This window comes from Chenopodium quinoa, unplaced genomic scaffold (genome assembly GCF_001683475.1).
Source record: "Chenopodium quinoa cultivar QQ74 unplaced genomic scaffold, ASM168347v1, whole genome shotgun sequence".
NCBI classification, from domain to species: domain Eukaryota; kingdom Viridiplantae; phylum Streptophyta; class Magnoliopsida; order Caryophyllales; family Amaranthaceae; genus Chenopodium; species Chenopodium quinoa.
This window is the reverse complement of record NW_018744460.1, coordinates 553,100-577,243: the sequence shown is the minus strand read 5'-3', so window position 1 is coordinate 577,243 and position 24,144 is coordinate 553,100. Positions and strand designations below refer to the sequence as shown.

Below are 24,144 nucleotides of genomic sequence, written 5' to 3'. Positions count from 1 at the left end.
AAATTAATGAAATTAACAAAAATTAAGACATGTCCCTCTTCTTCTCGTTTTCCTTCCTCAACAACGGGCCTAACGCCGCTTCGTGACGATAACAAAAAGATATTCTATATGCAAAGAGTGTAAAGTAGGACCATAGGCGGTGGTGGCAGTGGTGTACAGGTGTGCAATTGTGGTCTCGTGGAGGAAGTATGATGGAGGATTGGAGAAGGGAGGAAGAAAGAAATGAAAATACAAAGCTACCCCCAATTAAATAACCGAAATGACCCATATACTCCCTTATATACCAACTTATATATCAGGCTGATTGACTTGTATTTTCTCTCTTTGTTGTTAGCTCCAATTTAGACTATATTAGTTGGTCTCATGTAAAAAAAGATTGTACTTTTATTACCCATTGGCCATTACCCTTGTTAGATTAGTACCGTTTAAAACCGAACAGATTTGGAAAGACCATTATTCTCAAGATATATCCTTTTATATACTCATGGACAACTTGTCTCTTAATTAATTAATACACTAATGGCTTTTCCTGAAAACCAAAAATTCAAATTAAATTAGAAAGTGATTAGGGTCCAACTGTCCAAGACTGTTACATGTGCATTAAGATTTAAGAGTTTGTCCAGAAGCACCCTATATAAGGTTTGGTAACAACTCCCAAATTTGCGAGGGCCTTCCAGCACCCTTTTTTAAAAGACCACCATAAATTCTGGGTTTTTATCAATTTTACTATTAACCCTTTTTCCTTAAATCTTGCATAAGTTATTACTTTCCCCCTCATTCTCTTCTCCAAAACAAATCGATTTCTCTCTGCAAATCAGAGAGAAAATCAAGGGCAATTGGGCGAAAGAGGTAGCTTGAATTACTGAGAAAGAGAGAAGATGTTGAACCCAGTTCCGGTTGTAAACACATACCCATTATCAAGCTACACTTTCGGCACCAAAGAGCCTAAGATGGAGAAAGATACTTCTGTTGCTGATCGCCTTGCTCGCATGAAAGTCAAGTTTGTTTCCTCTCTCCTCTTTTTTTTGGGTTTTTTTTTTGGCTGTAATTTTAAATTTCAGGTTTAAAACCCTGCATAAACCTTGACCCATATGTTAATTTGCTGTAATTTTGTTGGGGTTTCTTCAATTTCCTGTTTTCGTTTGTGTTTTGTTAATTTGGTTAAAAAGGTTGTATTTTTTTGGGGTTTGAATTAGGTTTTTTCTGGTTGCACATTGCAAAGGGTTGATAAAGTTGGGAGATTTAGACACATTTTTAGGGCTTGGAATTCAGAATTGTGAATTGGATTATTTGTAGAAACTTTAGATTTCAGGTTTGTGATGTTGCTATTTGTTGGTTGGCCTGAAAATTTTGCTGTTTTTCTCTTTTCTTGTAGTTACATGAAGGAGGGTATGAGAACAAGTGTGGAGGCAATTCTACTGGTAAGATTCTAACTCCTATTCGCTCCAAGTTCCCTCTCTCTTCATTTTTGGATTGATGGGGCATAATGAATGTGTTGTTTAAATTCTTGAACTCTAGTGATGAAAGCAATTGATGTTTGCCTTAGGTCAAATCATTTAATCACCCTTTACAGTCCACACATCTATAGGAATCAAAGTTCGATGTTGATTAACGCCTTTTTACGATTAAATGTTGTATTGGGTATCACTGTGTTGTCAGATCATTACTTACTAAGCTATGAGGGTTCAGAGTTCAGACTGTTGGGTGTGCTGGGGGGAGGGGGGGGGGGGTGATCTTCCGATTGTACACTCTACAAGGGCTTGTGTTCTTGTTTTGTTTGCATGCTTTTATTTAAATAAACTAATTAGATTAAGAGGTATGAATGTTAAAGCAAAAAATTTTAATTCTTTGAGGAAATGTACCAATTGGCATGAAGCATGATTGGAATGGATCAATTTGCTTATTCTTCTGAAGTTATCTTCTTGCTGAATTAATTTGGAGAACCATTAGAAGGATGCGAGAAAAGACTGTATAGCTTGTTCATTCTGGCATAAGTTGCTTGGTATTGCAGGTGCAGGAGCACAACCATCCGCACATACTTCTTCTCCAAATTGGAAACACGTTCTGCAAACTTCCTGGTGGTCGGTTGAAGCCAGGCGAGAATGGTATGTTCCCCTCCTCATCCCCCACCCCCGATGAAAAAAGTGCATGTCATTTGCCTTGTGCTTTATTTCTGTTTGAGATTTGAGGTATGGTAATATGACTTATGCTGCAGAGATTGAGGGTTTGAAAAGGAAATTATCCAGCAAGCTTGCTGCAAACTCACCTTCTCTACATCCAGAATGGCAGGTAGTGTGTGTGTGTGTTATTTTTTTTTTTTGGGTTATTCCTTTGTACTTGTTCTGTGTATTGTATTTGCTGTGTCATTGTTTGAGTCTGGTGTCATTGGAAAGTGTTTTTTTTTTTTCCTCCTCTTTTTGGTCTTAACTGCTCAATATTCGGTTTTTTTTTTTTTTTTTTTTTTGTTCTCCTTCAGATAGGGGAGTGTGTGGGTGTTTGGTGGCGGCCAAACTTTGAAACTATTATGTATCCCTACTGCCCTCCTCATATAACAAAACCAAAGGTAAATCTCTTCTCAGGTTAATTTTTGTAATGCTGTCAACTGCAAGAGAACCAATTTTAGGTTATCCTGGTTTGCTCATCGAACATTTTGGCATTCATATATCTGATAATGCAGGAGTGCAAAAAACTCTACATTGTGCATCTATCCGAGAGAGAGTACTTTGCTGTGCCGAAAAACTTGAAACTTCTTGCTGTGCCTTTGTTTGAACTCTATGACAATGTCCAGGTATGAGGCCAGTTTTGTTTTCATTATATTCCTCGTTAAAGTATATCTGCGTTTTTTTTTTCCCAATTCTGATTTATAATTTTATGAGTCCAATTAGGCATGAGACTGATTGGACAAGAAGCTTACTGCTGAAATTATAAGTCTTATAAGCGACAATGTATTACATGTAATTATTTGTGCATGATTTAACGAGTGCTGCTTTTATACTTCATCATTTTATGAGTCAAGTTATACCTGACAAACTGTGGCCTTATGCTATGTTTGATGAGCATTGTTATAATGTTTAATTACTCAAAGAAGCCGGACATGCTGTTGATGAGAGCTAGAAGTTCATGTTGCACTCCATCTTATGGTGTATCTTGCTCCTTTTATGCACCTGTGGGTCCTTTTTACTCGTTTTCAACATAGCCTTAAGTGCCTTTCTTTTGTAGAGGATGTCTCATCATCTTTTCTCTACTCGTTTCCTCAAGAATATTGTGACATAATATCAATCAAACTACCAAAATTTATCAGCTTAGGTCAGGGGGTTGGGGAATAGTAAGATGCTTCTGGAACCTTAAAAGACTGGATCCTGTGAAAGTTGAAGATCAATGAAAAGCTTTCTAAGTTAGCAAAGACACATGCATCATCCTACACTGACGTTTATCCATAAGGCATAAGGCTAAGGCATTATCTGATGCCAGGCAAGGCTTATGCCTCGTCTTCAACAAGGCTGGGCTAAAGTAGGTGCATATTCTGCATTTAGCGCAAAAGCGAGGATAAAATGTCATTCAATACCCATCCTGAGGTCTTTGCTGAGTCATTTACCAATGTCAGGAATCTAATATAAGTCTCCTCTGGTCTTATCTTATTTTATTCAAAGGAACTACTCTCTAAATTTTTCATGCCTAAAATGCGAGAGCCTCTGAAACCTTGTATAATATTGGCTTGAGGGGTAACATTAATATCCAGTACTTCATTTAACAGATATGCCTCTTTGTGCTTTTGTCAATTCATCATTGGATGGATAGAGCTTTAGACGAGGAGTAAAATTTTGACCATATAGATATCTTAAAGTAAATTTGCTCTTGTTCATATATGTTGTGTCTCCTGTGTTTCCAGTTACCTTTTTCTTTAAAAATAAAAAATAAAATAGAAAGAAAAAGGGATAGTTAATTAGTTAGTATGCTGAATTATCTATGATGTGGATCTGTTATGTTTCAATATAATCAATTTATAAAGTACTCCTAATGTGTCGTGGTGTGTTAGTAATTGATAGGCATGCAGTCTTGTAAAAATGGTCTTGGCTTGATTCCTGTGATATTGAGATCCCTGTCAGTAGTCCACCACTCCACCCTAGGTTTGCCATATACTTGGTGTTTTTCAATTTGACCATGTATGCATTGTTCTCTTCAACCTTGATAGAAAGTCTTTTTAAGTCCATATCTGTAACAAGTATCAGTTTCAGTTAGCTAAACTCTATTTAATCAGTAAATATAATTCCAATATAACTAGTCAGATGAATAGGACAGGGCCATAGTCTGAATTTCCTCCATCATAGCTCTTGACCTTTGCAAAGGTGCTCTAGTGCTCTACCCTCTGCCCTACTCGGCTATTCCCGTAAACCCCATTCGCCCTTCCAAGTTTGGAAACATTAAAAAAGCATCATATGAAATCTGATAATTGAAATTTAAAGTGTTCTGATATGAGTTCTTTGTTTGTTGACAGAGATACGGACCTGTCTTATCCTCCATTCCACAGCAGCTGTCAAGATTCCAGTTTAAAATGATCTCTCCCTGAGATTAGCCTGGATCTATGGAATTGTTGCTTCCAACAGTTACCTGTGATAGAAATTATAAGTTCACTGCGAAAGACAAAGGCCTTTATTCTCATTCAAATATCGGAAGTTACTCTTAACCTTCACTTATCACTAACTGGAGACTTGTTAATTAGATTCGTCATCTGTTCTCAGGAATATTTGGGTCCTGTTCCTTGTGTCAGGTAGTTATTTTTAATTTCCTGACATATTCTTGAACTGTTGTTAGATTAGTATACAACTAAGGCAGGGTAGTATTTGCATAGTATGTTACAGAAACTGTGGCGACTTTTTCAGTAGCTGTTTTTTGGCAGATCAAATGGTTCTGCTATTGTAATGACTGGTCATGAATGAGGTAGGGAGGATATCTGTTTTGCTTATTGATGATATCTTTGTTGTTACCGGTATTTTTCTATATTCTGGCAATGCCTGATCCTGGGTGAGAATTCTAGCTCAACATGTTTTGTTATCATGAAAATATTCTGAAAATGCTTTGCTACAGGATCCTTTTGGTATGTCAGGAATCAGATGAACAGAAGTATGTAAGGTATTGTGAATGCCATGGGGATGAACAAAGAAATTTAACACACTCACAGATCAAAAGATAAACTGGTTTAATTATAGCGAAGTATAATTTGAGGAATATACTACCAAGCTTTTTGCACAAGGTTTTTATAGAAGGAACGGATGTCGTTGCATACTTTATGGGGATACAGTCATACAACCGCCCCTACTCTTTGATGAATTTACTGATGTAATGATGTGTTCTATTTGATACTCTTCGCTTAATCTCACGAACTTGCATTAAATCCTCGACACTTCAACTCCAACATACACTTCATTTTATACCAAAATCAGGATATTATCATGAAATAGGCTAGTTGGACACTTAAACACATGGGTTCTTGTGTCCAAGTGGTGTAGCTAGCCTAAGCCTACACAAGTCTATATCTTAGACAGAGTCATACTGATAAACAAATATATCATTAATTTAGCTTCATTGAACTATTTGGGTACATGTATCATCCAATAAGTACTTGCATTTCCTTGGGAATTAGGATCAAATTTAAAGGGTTCATCTTGATTGGCATTCATGAAAACCAAGATCTTTATGATATCTGATAAGAAAACAATCCTTCCATTTTTTTTTTCCCTTCATATTTTGGCCTTTTATCTGTCCAAATATGAATAACAAAAAAGAATGGAGGGAATAATATATTATGAATATATGAGTAGTTTTTTTTTTTTTTTTTTTTTTTTTTTTTTTTTTTTTTTTATAATTATTTCTTAAAAATATGTATAGTACGAAGTATATTAGTATACATGAACATATTAAGGAAGATAAAGAGGTTTATATGGGGGAAGTAAAGCAGTCCAGGCTGTACAAACTACAATATGATTCCTGCTTATGCTCATTCATTCAGTTGACATTTGAGCTGTATTATCACATACTTTATCCGAAAAGTTGTAAAACCATGCTTCAATTCATTGAAAGGGCCGGCAGAATCTGTTTATATAAATTTTACTGGTGCTAAATAGATAGACTTAATGAAATCAATTGTTTTTAAGTTAAACCCATAATTCTCTAATATGGTTAAAAAAAACATTAATAAAGTCTAATTTATAATCAGTGGAATTATGTTAATAATTTAGAGCCGTCTTCATCAGTCTTAATCATGCCTTTGCGTTAATTAAGATCATCAAGATAATGATTGTTCTTACTGTACTTCTGTAAGTACTGTAATTAATTCTGTAATGTATGGAAGTTAAACCAAATCCTGTACTTGATATATGTATTTTGGTAGGGAGCATAGATAAAATATTTTAGCTGAAAACAGGATAATACATCACAGAATCTTGATTTACAGCTTGTGGGATTAAATGTCTATTTTATTTTTAGTAATATAGTAATAGTATGTTATCCAATCAGCATGTAATTAGATTTCTGGTGATGGAATTATCAACCCACCCATTATTTTAATAGAAATTGAAGGCTTGAAGCTTGAGTTTCTTTAGAAAGTGCGAAAAAAGTTGTCACCTCTCTTAATATTCTATTGGTTCATAATTATGGTTCCTAATATGTCCTCATAATCTAGTGATGGGAAAGGAGGGGTCTTCGGGAATAGAAATAACACAACTCAAACAGTAATTTTTAAAACTATGCTATGTTTAATTTATTTCGGACGGAGAGTATATTTTGTAATCTAGTTTGTTTTGGTACTAAAGTAGTTTCAATAATCAAGTAGGTAATGCCTTGATTAGTTCATGTAACGTTTAGATACCTTATCTGGCTATACTATCATATGCTTTAGTTTACCCTGATCAAAATGTTATGTGGTTTACTTGCATTTTTTTATATCTATATTATTATACACAATATTATTTATTTTGGTAAGACACATTATGATATACTCTAGTCAATTTGAAGTCATAACCAACTCCCTATTTTATTATGTGATGTTATACCTTGTTTGGCTTAATCATCTTAATTTCAGATTGTAGTTTTTTTTGTCAATATATGACATCATTGAGATTTCTGTTTTGTTATGACGGACAAACAAGTCTAATATTTTTTGATTGAATATGAAGGAAAGATTTTCATATCTTCAAGATGTAAACCAATTTTCTTATTTTTAATTTTCTGACTCTACTTATAGAACTAAGAGCTCACTGCTGTTGATATCCTTCATATAGGAAGAAACAAGAACTCTTGACAATTCGAGTACTCCGAATAAGTTTAGATAAAGGGTGATAAAATGAAGCCGAAGAGAAGGATAAAAAAATTATATTGGTTCTTGGAAAAATAAAGTTTAGACTACAATTTTAGGTGTTATACTCGGCTATTTCATGAAAAATATGCAAGCTTTTAGTCCAATTTTCCATATCCGTGATAGAGTTTGTATGACCGACAAGGGTATTTGAGGTGATATGAAGAGTTTGAGCGAACTAGTAGAAGTTTACCAGATTATGTAGCTATGCATAATATAGCAAATTATGCAGAATAATGTATGATAATTTTTCAAGTACAAATTATGCAGAATATAGCAGGTTTATTATCAGAATAATGTATGATAATACAAATCGTGTTCTTATTAATAATTCTATAAACAATTATATGTAAAATTAGGCTGTCAGCAAGTTTCCATTAGTAAAATAATGTGCAGTTGTCATCCTGCAAATAAAGTTTTGACCTTTCATTCAGCAAGTTTGTTTTAAAAACCAAAGGTGTCATTTGTATGGGCCTTTTATGTAATCATTGTCGGCTTTCTATGATTAATTTAGACCAGATTAATTGATTCTTGTTAATTATCAACAATGATTATATGTTTATTATTGCATCAAGTCTTTGTTTTACTGATTAATCACAATCATTACAAGGAGAGATATCTTTGAATAATTGTTGAACTACAAATCACGTATTTGTTTACCTAAATACTATATTTCTCGAGTTACAAATCTATATAATCCTATGAAATTTCATCATCACACCCCTTATTTAGTCATGCACTTTTTTTTTTCATCATCGCGGACTCGTTTTTTTCACCATAAGTACCCTTGTTAGACCTTTCAGATTTTGACATGGGTAAAAAAAAAAAAAACCAGTAATACTTCATACCTCATCCTGGACAAAAAAAATGGTTTAATTTTCCCTTTGTAAGATGGCCGAGTTTGACAGTTAGATAGGTATCCTTGTGACCATTTTTGATAATGATACATGAGTAACATAAGCTGGAACTCTGTCTCTGATCTAATAAAATTTGTTAAAGAATTTGATTCCTTTATACATAGTAATGAAAATGCTGCACTGACATAATCTTGAAAACTACCTCTAAGTATGCGGCTAAATAATGTTATGATTCTTCAATAGTTAAGATGCTAATTAGAATCTTAATTCTTAAATGAGAAAAACATATAGTTAACTGATTTCTGCAGCCTAATTTCTCATTATTTATAATGTTTTTCTAGTTAAGTTTGGAAATTTGTAAGGAATCTTAAGCAAAGACTGTTTTTGGTGGTCCAAAGGCTAATGAGAAATTACTCTGCTGTAAAATTCCTCTATTAAAAATAGGTATCCAGAAAAATGATTTTAACAAACTAAAGACAAGTAGCATTTGTTTTGTTGCTTACTAATTTAATATGAAATTGTATAAACATGATTCTTTTTGCTAAATGACAACTAAAGATACAATAATCTCATTGCCTCTTTTCCTTTCTTTTATAATAGAGAATTGTTGGCTGTAAGTCAGCTTTAATTTCCTTCATATTCCAACCCAAGAGTTGGCTGTCTTCTACTCTCCTCATCATTCATCCCTGTGTATGTTCTTTTTTATTCGCGAAAATGGGGTTAAAGTCTTCGGAAAAGCTATCAAAGAAGCACAAGAAAGGTTTATGGTCACCTGAAGAAGATCAAAGGCTTAAAGACTACATTCTTCAGCATGGCATTGGTTGCTGGAGTTCTGTGCCTCTTAATGCTGGTATGTTTTTTACAGTTTATCGAAAGCTTGCTAACATGAATGGACTTCATAGAAGTTCATTATATCTTTTTTCTTATTTGTCAACCTGTTAACCTTTTTAATGGTTATTGCTCTTGTAATACTAATTGTCATGCTTAGAATCTGTTATTCATACTTGGGTGCTTGTGAGACACTGGTAGCTTTCCAAGTTCTCAAATTTGATGAAAATTTTCCGGTTTTTTTCCAAAATATAGTATACTCTTCTAGTAAACACTGTTTTGTGTTATGGAATGAAGTGAAGTGAAATGAAGTGAAACACAGGTATTTGAAGTGAAATGCAAAATCCGATGAGAAACATACTTTAGAATTGATTGGTTGGTATGAAGCAGAGTACTCTCTTATGAAACACTTCCCTGTGTAATAACTATTTATTTAACCTTATAACTTTTATGGGAATATTAATCAAAGTGTTCCAATTTTTATAAACCTTACAATCTTTTAGCAACTTTCGTGAATTTAGAATTTCTAGCTAGTATCAAGGTGCATGCATCTGATGGTGGCCTAATTTCTCTTTCAAAAGTTCGTTATCATGAATTTAATGATAATTTTACTACTTATGTTAATTGAGCCATGTGAACTGATCACTAGCTGTTCTAATATAGGGCTGCAAAGGAATGGAAAGAGCTGCAGACTAAGATGGATTAATTACTTGAGACCGGGATTAAAACGAGGCATGTTTAGCTCTCAAGAAGAAGGAATGATTCTGACCCTTCACCAAACCTTAGGGAACAAGTAAGTTCAGAAATCATCTCAATTTCATCTTTGAAAAGATGCTTTTCAAGTAGACTAAAGTTATGATGTAGTATTATTCAATTGTGTTAGTCTAACTTTTGATCATTTCAACTGCTCAAAAAAGTTTTATAGGGATGTAAGCGGGATTAAAAATTGAATGCAGTTTATTATTAGGATGTAATCTTTCATTGGTTCCCTAGGATATGTCCTTATCATATGGAAAATATCTAAGAATATCCGAAAAAGACATTTTTGTAATTCTGTTTGAAGTGTTGTAGCAAGACTTACTGTGAATATGTCATGGTTGCACCAACAACCTAGAATGTCATAAAGAAAGGGTCTACTTGGTAGAATTTCATAACTATGTTTGCCTGTATTATATACATTATTACGTTTTGAGTGTAAAGTTTTCTATGCAATTGAGCAGATGGTCTCAAATAGCAAAGCACCTGCCTGGAAGAACTGACAATGAGATAAAGAATTACTGGCACTCTTACTTGAAGAAAAGAGCAGGGAAATCTGCTGATACTGAAACTAATATTGCGAAACATAAATTCGCAATCTGTAACACAGAAGAAAATGGTTCTTGTATAAATCAAACAAGCAAAGATTCAAGGGGTGAACTTGAACTTCTTGATGGTGGAGAACAAGTACAAGGACACGAAAACATCTTACCTAGACTTGTTTTTGCTGACTGGCTTTCAAATGACTACACTCTAGGGCAAAATGGGCTAAGTTATCAGCAACCAACTTCTGTAAAGAATGGTTTTGGTTTCACAGCAGAGAAACAACAGGGTGATTTTATCCATGGTTTCGGGTATAATGAAGTTGCTTCAACATCGAGCAGTGACATGTACAGCCAGGAAGTAGGAGATGTTATGCAGAAGGGGATGCTGGATTTTCCATTTAAGTTTCAAGATCAAAGTGCATTAGGAAGTAATTTCATGGATTATTCAGCCGGTGATGGCTCTTATTGTGGGTATTACATGTCCAATAGTGGGATTTTTTCTTAGTCCACCAATATAATGAGGAGATGAGCAAAATATCATTTTTCTGTACAAAGGATTACTGTCTAGGAATTTTACCTGTTTCTCTGTTATGTACAGGAATATTATGATGTCTTTAGTATATATATTAAGTATATTTCAAAGTTATAAGTCTGAATTATGTAACTTAATTATTTTTCTTTAATTAGATTACAAGCCTTTTAAGAGTTCGACACAACCTTAATTTCTTGCTCGCCCTCTAAAATGCTTAATAAATCTGCAAGAACGGAGTTATCATTTTGATTGTATAAATCTCATTCGATCAGCACTTGGTCTTGTTTGGGTCCAATTTAGTCCAATTGGGCCTAGGCATTAAATGATCCAATTAAAAGCCCAAGGTCAAGGTTCAACTCTCCAATTGTTCTAAAGTCAAAGGTCAGCCCTCAAAGCAAGCCAATTGGGCTAAGGCCCAACTTCTCCATGTATGAAGAGGTATAAAAGCCATCATTATTCATAGATTCATTCATAGATTCATATCTTCTCATATACTCAAATAAAGCCTCAAGCAACAAATTCTCTTGCATAGTGTTCTCTTTCTACACATTGTACTGACTTTAGCATCGGAGGGGCCTTCCTCGGCAACACCCCCGAGGCTAGTTTACGTGTGTTTACTGTGCAGGAAACCTTCGGCCCAACATAACTTGGACCGAATCCAGTCTTCTCCGTTTCAGCGGACCTTCGGCAAGGTCCCATTGTTTTCACCCGAAACAATTTGGCGCCGTCTGTGGGGAAGACTTTCAAAAATCTTTAAGCCCAATTTCTAACCAAGATCATCTTGCAATTATCTTAGTAGCAATGGCTAAGAACCGCAAGAGCAAAAGCCTCCGTCAAGGAGCGGGCGAAAAGCCTAAAATCCCTACACCATCACCCTCGCCGGACCGGAACTCTCCCAAGGGTGCCAGCTCGGGGGAGGATCATACAAGGAGGATTCCCTTTCTCCTGTAATTCATGACTCTCATCATAGGCCGAGTCACTCTCGGTCTAGCAGGGGTGAGTCCGATCATAGGACACATTCAGTGCCCCAAAGCCAACCATCGGCTGTACGCCCTCATTCCCATACTCGGCCGAGGACCCCTTTGACGGGGCCCAGCTCGGAAGAGGTGGCAAGAGCGCTGGCAATACTCATGGAGGCGATGAGGGCACAAAATATGCCACCACCTCGTGATCGAACTCCTCCGCATACCCGACATCAGCGGAGGAAATTAGACCATGATGGTGGGAAGCTTCCTTCCTTCCGGGAACTGGAAGACTGGGAAGAGGATACCTGGAAGAATGAAAAAGAGAGGAAAAAGAACCCTCAATTTTTTAAAGGATCCTCATCCTCATGACCAGAAATGCATAAGAGCAGCAGCTCAGCTTCTCGGCCAGAATCTACTCACCGAGAACCTGAGACTGTTCGCCGAAGCGTCCACGACCGACTCGGCGGCAAGGAACCGAGCGTGCGCAGTCGCCTCTCGTTCCCTGCAGCCGAGGCCTAGACTTCCCAGCCAGGGACGAAAACCACTCCTACCTCTCTAAGAGGGCGGAGCGCGGTCCCTTCGGCCAGGAACAAGGGCAAGGCCGTTATGCTACCCGCCAGTTCACCATTCGAGCAATGTATACTGGAAGAGCGCGTGCCCACGGTTAAAATACCGTCGCACATCACATATGACGGGACCTCGGATCCGAAGGATCATGTGGCCTCGTATGAGACTCATATGCATCTTTGCCCCAGATCCGAAGCGACTTGGTGCAAATATTTCCCAACCACTCTCAAGGGGGTCGCGCAAGCGTGGATCTCCAAGGGAGTAAAGCAAGGCTCCATAACAGGGTGGGATGATTTGTCCTCCAAATTTAGGAGCAAGTTTTCCACGGCAAACCGCCGAGAGAAGACTACTGCAGAACTCATGAGTCTGCAACAGGGGGAAACCGAAAGCCTCCGAGACTATCTGACCCGTTTCAGTAACGAGTCATCCAGCGTCTCTCAGCTGGACCAGGGGCTAGCCGTTTTTTGCGATGCAAAATGGCCTTCAGCCCGGAAAGTTCCTAGACTTCATGGTCATGCATACCCCGCAGACCCTGGAAGAAGCTCTGAGTGCCTCGGATAAGTTCATCCGAGCCGAAGAATGGAACAAAGCGAAAACCCAACCTCAATTTGGGGGAGGGAAACAAAGACAAATACCCTTGTCTGAAGGCCAAAGCCATAAGGCAAAGGGAAAGTCAAAGGCCTCGGGGCAATCTTCGGCCAGCGACCCAAAGAAGGAAAGATCTGCCTCATACACAGGCAGATACGAGTCCTACACTCCGCTCTCTCTTCCACGCGCCAAAATTTACAGCGTGACGAAGGAAGAGCAGAGTTACCGAAAGCCGAGACCACTCCCAGAGTGGTATCAGCGAAAAAATAAAAATCAGTGGTGCGAGTTCCACGAGTCTTCGGGACACAACACTGAGGAGTGTATCCAACTGAAGGACCAGATAGAGGACATGGTCCGGAAGGGATACTTGAAAAATTACATCGCGGATCACCACAAGAAAAAAGAATCCGAGAAGTCAGTAAAGGACTCTCGGCAAGACCTCGACTTCCCCCGGAAAAACAGTAAAAAGCCGGAGGGGAAATTCCCTCCGATCAATGTTATCTCGGGAGGAATATACTCTCGGAGGGAGCACAAGCGACACCTTAGAGCTTTGACTCACCAGGTGAACAACGCTGACATTCAATCTCCCCAGTCGCCGGTGCCGAACATGACGTTCACAGCCGCCGACTGCCGGGGGATTACGTTCCCTCACGAGGATCCGTTGGTGATCATCGCCACGGTGGCCAACCACGACGTCAGTAAGGTCCTTGTTGACGGTGGCAGCGGAGCAAACATTCTGTTCCGAAAGGCCTACAATCAAATTAAGCTGAAGCCCAAGCACCTTACGCCGGTACCCTACCCGGTATCCGGGTTCAACGGGGCTTCAACTTATCTAGATGGGAAGGTGACACTTCCTGTCACCATCGGCTGCGATGAGGCAGCCAGGAACGTCATGATTGAATTTTTGGTAATTGACGCTCCTTCAGTGTACAACGTGATTTTGGGGAGACCCATAATTCATGAGATCCAAGGGGTCGTCTCAACTTATCATCAGCTGATGATTTACGTCTCAGACGCCGGCTTCCCCGAAAGGATACAGGGCAACCAAAAGGATGCCCGAAGGTGCAACTACCTCAAGCCATCCAGTAGCCGCCTAGATGACGACAAGGATGAGGAGGAGAAAGAAAAAGAAAGAGAGCCAAGCACAAAAAAGCCGAAAGGCCTAAGTGCTTCGGCCCAAGGATCTGTACCCAGAGGTAAAGGGCCCGAAAGGGAAAAGGCTAGCTCTTCAGCTGAGCCGCAAGACTCAGAGAGCCAGCCGAAGAACAAAAAGACTGGGACACCTGCTGACATTGGCAGCAGGCCAGATTATGAAGAGTCCAGTCCATCAGCAATGGACATGGACCAACAGACTGAAACAGTTGAGTTGGCCGAAGGAGACGTAGAGAAATGTGTAACAATCGGGATGGACCTTGATCCGAACACCCGTTGTGAACTTATTCAGCTCCTTCGGGACAACAGAGATGTGTTTGCTTTCTCGGCAGCTGATATGCCCGGGATAAGTTCAGACCTCATCTCCCATAAGCTTAATGTTGACCCAACGTGTCGACCAGTTAAGCAAAAGAAGCGGAATTACTCCGCCAATAAGAACCGAGACATCGCAGCCGAGGTCAAAAAATTGCTGGAGGCAGGATTCATCGAACCTTGCCAATATCCAGAATGGCTGGCAAATGTGGTGATGGTTCAGAAGGCCAATGGTACCTGGAGGATGTGCGTTGACTTCACGGACCTAAATAAGGCTTGTCCAAAGGATTTCTATCCCTTGCCGAGGATCGATCAGCTAGTCGATTCGACAAGTGGCCATGCCTTGCTTAGTTTCATGGACGCATTCTCGGGGTATCATCAGATCTTTATGCACCCCGACGATCGAGCAAAGACAGCATTCGTCACGAACGCTGGGGTGTACAATTACAAAATGATGCCCTTCGGATTGAAAAATGCGGGGGAAACCTATCAAAGGCTGGTGGATCAAGTTTTTGCCGATCAAAAGGGCCGAAACATGGAAGTCTATGTTGAAGATTCGATCGTCAAAAGAAAAAAACCAGAGGACCATGTAAAGGACCTGGCTGAAACTTTCGCCACCTTGAGAAAGCATCAAATGAAGCTGAATCCGAAGAAGTGTGTCTTCGGCGTGAAGTCAGGGAAATTCCTTGGGTTCATAGTCAGCAAAAGGGGGATTGATGCCAATCCCTCTAAAGTCAAAGCGGCGCTCGACCTTCCTTAGCCGAAAACGAAGCGGGATGTTCAGCGGCTCACCGGAAGAATGGCAGCCCTCTCGAGGTTCATTTCCAGAGCTTCGGATAAGGGGTTACCTTTCTTCAAAGCCCTGAAACTCCCGAAAACAAAAGAGCTCGTTTGGGAGGAAGAGCAAAAAGACGCCTTTAAACAGCTTCGGGAGCATCTGGCTCAACTCCCAACGCTGTCTAGTCCAGCTGAAGGAGAAACTTTGTACCTATATGTGGCCGTTAGCCCAGCCACCATCAGCGCAGTATTGCTGAAGGAAGAAAGTAAAAGTCAGCAGCCGATCTACTTTGTCAGTCATACACTGACGGATGCCGAGACTCGCTATCCTCTACTCGAGAAAGTCGCTTTCGCGGTAGTAGTAGCTGCTCGGAAGCTAAGGCCCTATTTTGATTGCCATCAGATAGTGGTCTTAACTGATCAGCCATTGGAAAAAGTTCTCGGCAAGGTTGAAAAATCTGGTAGGCTAGCCAAGTGGGCTTTTGAGCTCATCGAATTCAGCATCAGCTACCGTCCGAGGGCTTCCATTAAGGCTCAAGCTCTAGCGGATTTCTTGGCCGAATGCTCATACCAAGAAGCGCTAGACAGTGAAAAGAAAGTCTGGACCGTGTTTACGGATGGATCTTCCACCGAAAACGGTTCGGGGGCAGGAGTGGTGATAACTTCTCCCGAAGGAAAATCCTTTGAGTATGCACTAAAATTTTCTTTTAAGGCCTCGAACAATGAAGCCGAATATGAGGCAGCAATCGCCGGCCTAGAATTGTGCATCTCCCTGGAAGCCGATCATGTCTGCCTGAAAACAGACTCTCAGCTAGTTGCATATCAGATCAGTGGCAGCTACGAGGCCAAAGAGCCCTCCATGATAGCTTATCTTGCCAAGATCAAGTCAGTCATTGCAGAGCTGAAAACTTTTGAGGTTCAGCTGATCCCAAGGGGTCAGAATACTCAAGCCGATGCACTTTCCAAACTTGCCAGTTCATCTCTTACCGAGCTGAACAGATCTGTATATGTAGAAGTGCGCCGAGAGAGAAGTGTCGACGAAGCACCCGAAGTGTGCTGCGCTGACCCAGAGCCTAGTTGGATGGACCCCATCCTAGCTTTCAAGCTTCGGGGAGAAACTCCCGAAGATAAAGCTTTGGCCTCCAAGATAAAGAGAACCAGCTCTAGGTTCATTGTCTTCAGGGGGGAACTTCTGAAAAAATCCTTCTCAGCCCCATTGCTGAAATGCGTGGGACTTACAGATGCAGATTATATCCTACGGGAGATTCATCTCGGCATCTGTGGGAACCACATTGGGGGAAGGACCTTAGCCCACAAGGCATTGAGGGCTGGATATTACTGGCCCACCATGATCGCAGATGCTAAGGAGCTGGTTCGGAAATGCGAAAAATGTCAAAAGTACGCTCCAGTTATCCATCAGCCAGCAAGGGATCTTCAGCCGATCCTTAATCCACTCCCGTTCGCCCAATGGGGACTGGATATACTGGGACCATTTCCAGAGGCTGTGTACCAGAAAAAATGGCTGATAGTTGGTGTCGACTACTTCAGTAAATGGATCGAGGCCGAAGCAGCCTCGAACATTACAGAGCAAACTGTCAGAAAATTTATCTGGCAGAATATCATCACTCGATTTGGCATCCCGAGAGTATTTATCTTCGATCATGGGAGGCAATTTGATAACTTGCCGCTGAAGCGGTATACAAATCAGTTTGGCATCAAACTGGCATATTCAGCGGTATGCCACCCGCAGAGCAACGGACAAGCCGAAGCTGCAAATAAACAGATCTTAAATGCCCTCAAGAAGAGGGTGGAAGATCAAAAGTCCAAGTGGCTGGAGGAGCTCCCAGGAACCCTTTGGTCCCTTCGGACAACTGAAAAAGAGGCAACGGGCTATTCACCTTTTGAACTGGTGTATGGTGCTGAAGCCGTCCTTCCAGTGGAAATTGGCTCTGAGAGCCTACGAGTGCACCACTTCTCGGCTGAGAATGAGCGACTGATGAGGGAATCTCTCGATTTCCTCGACGAAGTAAGAGACTCAACCCGAGACAGAATGGCCGCCTATAAGCAGAGAATCAGCAAATTTTATAACCGAAGGGTCCATGCAAGGCCTCTCAAAATTGGAGACCTTGTCCTTCGGAATGCTGCTGCAATTCAGAAAGGCCGAATCCATGGGAAACTCTCAGCTACATGGGAAGGACCTTATGAAATTTATGATGAGCTTCAGCCAGGGACATACCGACTTCGGCAGTTGGATGGATCTGAGTTGAAAAGTCACCGGAACGCTGATGTACTGAAAAAATATCATGTGTGAACCCTTCGGGGCAGAACAATCTTTGTAAGTACATTTTGAACTAATGAAAGGACTTGGAGCCGCCATTTATATAAATGTTTACAACTTTTTATCCTTTCAAAGTTTTCTTTGTTCTATCTACTCTTTAAGGGTTTTTTATTCAGCCTCGTCTGAAACCTTCGCCTTCGGGTAACTGGGTTTCTAATTGCTGACAAAACTCGTCTTTTTAAAGAACACTGGTCTTTCAGCTGAAGTCAAACTTCAGTAAGACTTGTTCTCCAAAGACATGAGTCCATGGACAATTCTGGGATATTGCCTTAACTGAGCCTTGTATCCCAGAGAGCCATTATCCGAAACATTGCCTTAAGTTGGCCCTGTGTTTCGGGTATCCATTTTTCAAAGATAGACAAAAAATCAAGGATAACGGCAATAGTTGAAAATTGTTTATTCAGCCTCGTCTGAAACCTTCGCCTTCGGGTAACTGGGTTTCAGATTGGTGACAAAACTCGTCTTTTTAAAGAACACTGGTCTTTCAGCTGAAGTCCAACTTCAGTAAGACTTGTTCTCCAAAGACGAGTCCATGGACAATTCTGGGATATTGCCTTAACTGAGCCTTGTATCCCAGAAAGCCATTATCCGAAACATTGCCTTTAATTGGCCCTGTGTTTTGGATACCCATTTTTAAGAAGTGAAGAAATTGTTTATTCAGCTGAAGCCATACTTCAATTTCTGGGGGGGCAAGAAGCACTATCAGTGCAAGTTTATGTTCAGCAGAATTGAAGAAACAGTAAAGCATTCAAAAACAAAGCAGCTGAAGAAAAGAGCATCAAATTAATAATTTATGCTCAGAAATCGAGCTACAAGTTCAATTAAACAGTATCGGCAGCCGCCCACAAGCGGAAAATAACAGCTGCCGAAATACGTACATAAGCAAAAAAATAAACTGTTGTACGACAAGGCAAGCTGAAGAAAAAACAAGGCAAAAAATTCAGAAAGCGGCAAGTCTAAAGTTAAGCGCATGATGAACCGCAAGATTCTGAAGACGACTGCCCGAGTTCCTATGCTTCAGCCCGAGGATCAGACTGATCAGCATTGTTGAGCCCCATGGTGGCCTCAACCCCAGCAGCAGAAAAAGCAGGCTTTGCACTCTGCCGAGCCTCCCTTTCCCTCTGTTCAGCTTCCAACTCCATTCTCTCAGCTTCTTTTTCGGCTTCCTCAGCCTTAAGGATTTCAGCTTCGACTGGAGTTGCATACTTCATATGAGGGTCTTCGGGATTCTGGACCCATTCAGCACATTTGGACCAGTCCAGCTTCGGCTCAGCATGAAGGCAGACTCTTCGGCACACTCTGAACCCGTTTCTGAAACCCATTTCATATTCTTCCTGGGTATAGACACGGACTTTGAGTAAAGCCTCAGCATCAGCTAGCTTCTTCTGGGTCTCCTCCAAGTCTTCCTTGGATTTCTTCAGCTCATCGGCGAGCTTGGAGGAGGAACCTTTCAGCTCATTCAGCTCCTGCTGAACTTGGGAAGCCTCTGTCTGAGCCTGGGCCATTTCTTCCTTTTTGGCCATCAGCAGATCCTCAGCCTCTTGGAACTTAGCTCTCTGAGCTTCAGCAGCAGCCTCTGAGAATTGGACGTCCCTGGCCTAGAGCAGCTCTTCAGCAGCCATTCTGCTGGCTTCAAGAGCTTCTAGCCGTTGCTGCACTTCAGCTTGTGCAGCAGCTCCTTCCTGAATACGGCTCTCAACGGCAGCCTTGAATTTGGAGACGTCCACTCCCATGTGCTCCTGGAGGAATTTTTCCCCTTCCATCAGTGGGGGAAAAACTTCCTTCTCCATAGCGTCGCAGAAGGTTTTGAGGGCTTCAGCAGCTTTTTTCTCGTACTCCTCACCCTTCTGCTGCTTCTCTTCAGCTGCTGCTTGCTTCAGCTTAGCAAGCTTTAATTCCTCTTCAGCTACCTTCTTGTCGTGCTCAGCAGCGTCTACCCTATCTTGTAGGGTATCTATCAGCTCTACAATGAGAGTCTGATTGTGCACGAACTGAAAACAGGAAGACAAGTTAAAAAATAAAAAAAATAATAAAAATAGAGCTGAATTTTAGAGGAAATAAAGGCAAGGAAAATCACCTGCATCATCAGCAGTTGGTTAGACCTGGCTGGGTCAGGAACTGATCTGCTGGATTCGCCCATCCTAGCAGTGGCCTTCAGCGACCAGATTCTTGCCCTATCTACTTCGGACATGCCAGCAAAATCGCCGAAGTAGGCTGCAGCTCCTTCTCGGTTCTGACCCCATATGAGGTCCCAGATGTGATCTGGGATTGGAATTCGGGGGGCCGAGAAACCCATTTCTCCAGATTGCAGAGTCTGGAAGGAGGGAAAGGATGACGATGGAGCTTGTTTAGCTTTGGATGGCTCAGCATCATCCTTCTCAGAGGAGTCAATTACTATGACCTCCTCTTCTTCAGGGGTGAGGACGAAAGCCTCAACCTCTCTTGCGATGTCTGCCGTGAAACCCTCAGCACTGGGCATCACGGCATCCTTATTCTTGTGCTCAGCAGCACTCTCCTGAATTTCTTCTTGGACCCCTCCCTTAGATTCAGGAGTTTTTTGATCCACCTCCATCTGAGAAGGTGGCGGAGGGGTCTTTTGAGGTGATTGAGGTTGTGGCCGGGGAACCCTTGGCGATCCATTGCCTTCCTCGGGTTCCCTTATTTTAACGCCGATGGTCATCGGCCTCCGCTGAAAGTCATGCGGCCCGATGATGGCCATCCTTCGGCGCCTTTTCTGAAGGGGCTGCTCGTCCATGTCTGAGTCTGAAGACTCTTCTTGTATTTGGTCTTCGGGACAAACAGGGGCTTTCCCTTCTCTGTGTCTGTTACTCTCTTCAGACTGTAATAGACAGGGGGGAGGAGGAATGTGAGTACAAAAAAAAAAAAAAAAGAGAAGAAGACAAAGTTAAGTCTGAAAGCTCACCGAGGTCTTCAGCAAAGCCTCGTCTTCTTCAGCTGCCCTAGCTGCAGCTTCCTCTTCAGCAGCTCTGGAGGACCCTTCTCCTCCTTCGCAAGCTTCGAGAACCCGTGCAACCTCTTCGGCTGTAGGGGCAGCTTCAGCTTCTTCGTCCAGCAGCTGAAACCAGGGGTCTCTCTTCTTCCACCAAGGCTTCTGCCTCTGATACAGAGCAATAGCCTCAATTTGGAAGTGGGAAGAGTTTAGATGAACTTCCCTATGCCTCGGCTCAGTGATAGACGGGGCCCGATCAGTTACAACTCGTTCTCGGTTGACGCCAAGACGAGCGTAGTTAATGCCAACGTTGATCTCGTCTCGCTCTGAAAAAGAAAAGGGGAAAGGTCAGTTCAGTTAGGTTGGCACAGCATAAAAAAAGCAAAGTGAGGAGAAAAAGAGATAATTAAAAAGCCTCGGCCCCAGCCGAAGAAGCTTACCATCCTTAAACTTTCGGCTGAGGCCAACAGCTGCTAGCATGTTCTCTTGGAAAACATAATGCGTATCGGGGAGCCAAGTCTCCGGGATATGTTGCATTCGGCCGCTGCCCCCCCGGTTCGGCAGCTTGCCGAAGATATTTTGTTGATCAAGGTTCGGATCCGGCCCGTTATCTGCGGGGGGACCTAGACTTCCCATGTCGGGATCAGGCTCAGCAAGGTACCGGGGAGCGCTGAAGACGCAAGGGTGGCCCGGATCTGTGGGAGCCCTAACCCAAATCCATTGACCTCTCCAGTCCTTGTCTGAAGAGTCGTTCGACCACATGGTCAGGTACTGGGGTCGAGACTCAATTCGGTACCACCCAGAACCATGGCTTCCGTGCCCACTTTGAATATTTGGCACTAGCCGATGAAGCTTTTTGAAGCAGTGCAGGTTCGGCACATACTTGAAGAACTTGCAGACCCATAGGTATGTCATCACCCTTCGGATGCTGGTAGGAGTCAGCTGACATAGGGAGATGTTGTAATGGATCAGCAAGTCTCGGACAAATACGTCCAAAGGGAACCTCAGCCCGTACTGAAGCTGTCTTGTGTACACCCCCACATACCCCGGGGGTGGACGATGGATTCTATCGGATGCCGCGGGCATTCGGCACCAATACCCATCAGCTTCAAAAATGCCGTAATGCAACTCAATTTGCTCGGCAAACCGATATTGTTCGGCATTCTCCACCCACCATGAGTAGGGGCGGTTCTTTATCATGGCCGAAGCTACTTCGGCATTCTCCCACTCTGAAAACCCGGGGAGGATATCCCAAAGGACAGCGGGAACTTCATCGTCCAGTCCAGAAGCGCTCGGCCCCTCCGTTCTCTGAGGAGGAGCCGAGGAAATTGGAGTCGCCCTAATCCCTTCAGCAGGGTCAGACTCTGGCCTTTGTCTATTCCAGGTCCAATCCTGTTCCTAGGATCGGGAATTGGCCTTGCTCTTCTTGGAGCACGGGCTCTACCTCTAACTCCTCTTGCCATAGATTATTTCGAAGAAAAAAGTCGAAGAAAAAAAAGGGGAAGGAGTTCGAATTCGAAGAAAAATAAACTGAAATCAAAGGAATTTACCTTAATCAGAAGCGAAAGTTGCCGATTTACGAGTTCGTAGTGGCAAGCCTCAGTTTCTAAGCTTAATGCTCGGGGAATTTGCGAAGTTTTGATGAGGGTTCTTGGTTTCTCTCGAGAATTCTGGGTTTGTGTTGGTGAATAAGTGAGGAGAGATGACGCGCCTCTGTTTATATCTCCAGGAATGGGAATACGGGGAGTCCGCGTTTCAATTTCTCTTAAATACCCCACTAAGTAACCGTTAAACACATGACCTTGCGATTAAACTGCCCATTATCCGTCCAACTTCCACAATCAACCGCCTTAACCGTTGTTATCTCATTAATTACGGTTTAAATTCAAATTTTTGGATTAATTAAATCATTTACTTCCCTCCTTTTCTGAATTAAATCAAACCCGACCCGTCATCCTTCCAAATCGGGTCTGGGGGGCAAGTTGTTTGGGTCCAATTTAGTCCAATTGGGCCTAGGCATTAAATGATCCAATTAAAAGCCCAAGGTCAAGGTTCAACTCTCCAATTGTGCTAAAGTCAAAGGTCAGCCCTCAAAGCAAGCCAATTGGGCTAAGGCCCAACTTCTCCATGTATGAAGAGGTATAAAAGCCATCATTATTCATAGATTCATTCATAGATTCATATCTTCTCATATACTCAAATAAAGCCTCAAGCAACAAATTCTCTTGCATAGTGTTCTCTTTCTACACATTGTACTGACTTTAGCATCGGAGGGGCCTTCCTCGGCAACACCCCCGAGGCTAGTTTACGTGTGTTTACTGTGCAGGAAACCTTCGGCCCAACATAACTTGGACTGAATCCAGTCTTCTCCGTTTCAGCGGACCTTCGGCAAGGTCCCATTGTTTTCACCCGAAACAGGTCTCATGTTACAGAGTAATTACAGCATGGCTATGCAAAAGAAATGAGCTTAATTGAAGAAAGAAAATGTATTAATGATCATTAATGTAAATAATTCCAACAATAATATGATCAGGACAAAGTATATCTCATCAACTTTGGCGTGCATTGCTTTATGATTAGAAGTCAATGATTAAAATGGCAAAGATAAGATAATTAAAGAAGAAATGTACTAATACCTTATTAATTGAGCAGGTAAAGTTGTTCCAAATATGAATTAAACCAATCAATAATCACCTTTAACAAGATGAAGGTCTCTTCTTTGGTTGGTCTGTATATTCTCACACAAGCCAGCAAATTCTGGTGGATAAAGTGGCTGCTTTTCTATATTTTAAGGATGATTAACCCTCCAAATAATTTGCTCAGGGTTTGATTAGATGGCAGTGACCCATGCTAACAAGCAAGCTTTTTAGTTAAAACTATTACCCCTAGTTCCTATAAAACACACGTGCATAGACGCATAGCTGCGTCTGTTAGTGGACCAACTCAACCAAAAGCCCGTTGGACTTGAAATGTGGATGTAGATGGGCCCCACCATACCAAGCGTTTAATATTCCACTTTGAAAGGAGGGGTGGATGAGATCTAAACCCGTGACCTTTGTGTCACGCTGGCTCTTGATGCCATGTTAGTGGACCAACTCAACCAAAAACTTAAGCTGATGGTTGAATTCCATAATCATTTTATATACTCTATTAGGGTCGCACCTATATCCTTTGTTGGGACCAATTGATCTTGAGGTGAGTTGTTATAATGTTCGTTGTATTTTCATTAGGTTCAAAGATTGAGTAGAAAAGGTAGGGGTAGCCCATAGTTACCCGAGAAAGTAAATCTATACTCCGTAACTAGTAACTACTTTTTCCTTCTCTTTCCCTATCATGCAGTCTATCTTTTTTTTCTCGATCTCGTATTCTCATGTTTACCCAAACTCCCAACCTAATTTGTCCTCTCCTTTAACTATTTGTCTTCGTTATAATCATTTATGACTAAAGCTGTTATAAGCTGAATCAAGGTTATTTTATCTACCATATGACTATATAAAAGGAAGATAGAAAGTAAAAGAAACCATTAGGATATGAGAAACATTTGTGTCAGACCGTCTTATACCATAAGACCATTTTGTGAACCAACGAAGACATGAAGTATATACTCAATATAGTCTCATCATATA

The 24,144-nt window shown here is 41.3% G+C and overlaps 2 protein-coding genes across 2 annotated transcripts; both read left to right on the top strand.

Annotated features, from left to right (window-relative positions):
* The first annotated feature begins 653 nt into the window (after positions 1 to 653).
* Positions 654 to 4,998, top strand: LOC110697070 (pre-mRNA cleavage factor Im 25 kDa subunit 2-like). Its single transcript, XM_021874412.1, has 7 exons — positions 654 to 1,000; positions 1,376 to 1,421; positions 2,012 to 2,105; positions 2,216 to 2,289; positions 2,477 to 2,563; positions 2,678 to 2,788; positions 4,496 to 4,998. The coding sequence occupies exons 1-7, from the start codon at positions 879 to 881 to the stop codon at positions 4,565 to 4,567; spliced, it is 606 nt and encodes a 201-aa protein (XP_021730104.1). The 5' UTR covers positions 654 to 878; the 3' UTR covers positions 4,568 to 4,998.
* A 3,765-nt stretch (positions 4,999 to 8,763) lies between these two features.
* Positions 8,764 to 11,051, top strand: LOC110697406 (transcription factor LAF1-like). Its single transcript, XM_021874783.1, has 3 exons — positions 8,764 to 9,058; positions 9,700 to 9,829; positions 10,257 to 11,051. Exons 1-3 carry the CDS (start codon positions 8,923 to 8,925, stop codon positions 10,840 to 10,842), a joined length of 852 nt encoding a protein of 283 aa, XP_021730475.1. The 5' UTR covers positions 8,764 to 8,922; the 3' UTR covers positions 10,843 to 11,051.
* Positions 11,052 to 24,144: the final 13,093 nt, after the last annotated feature.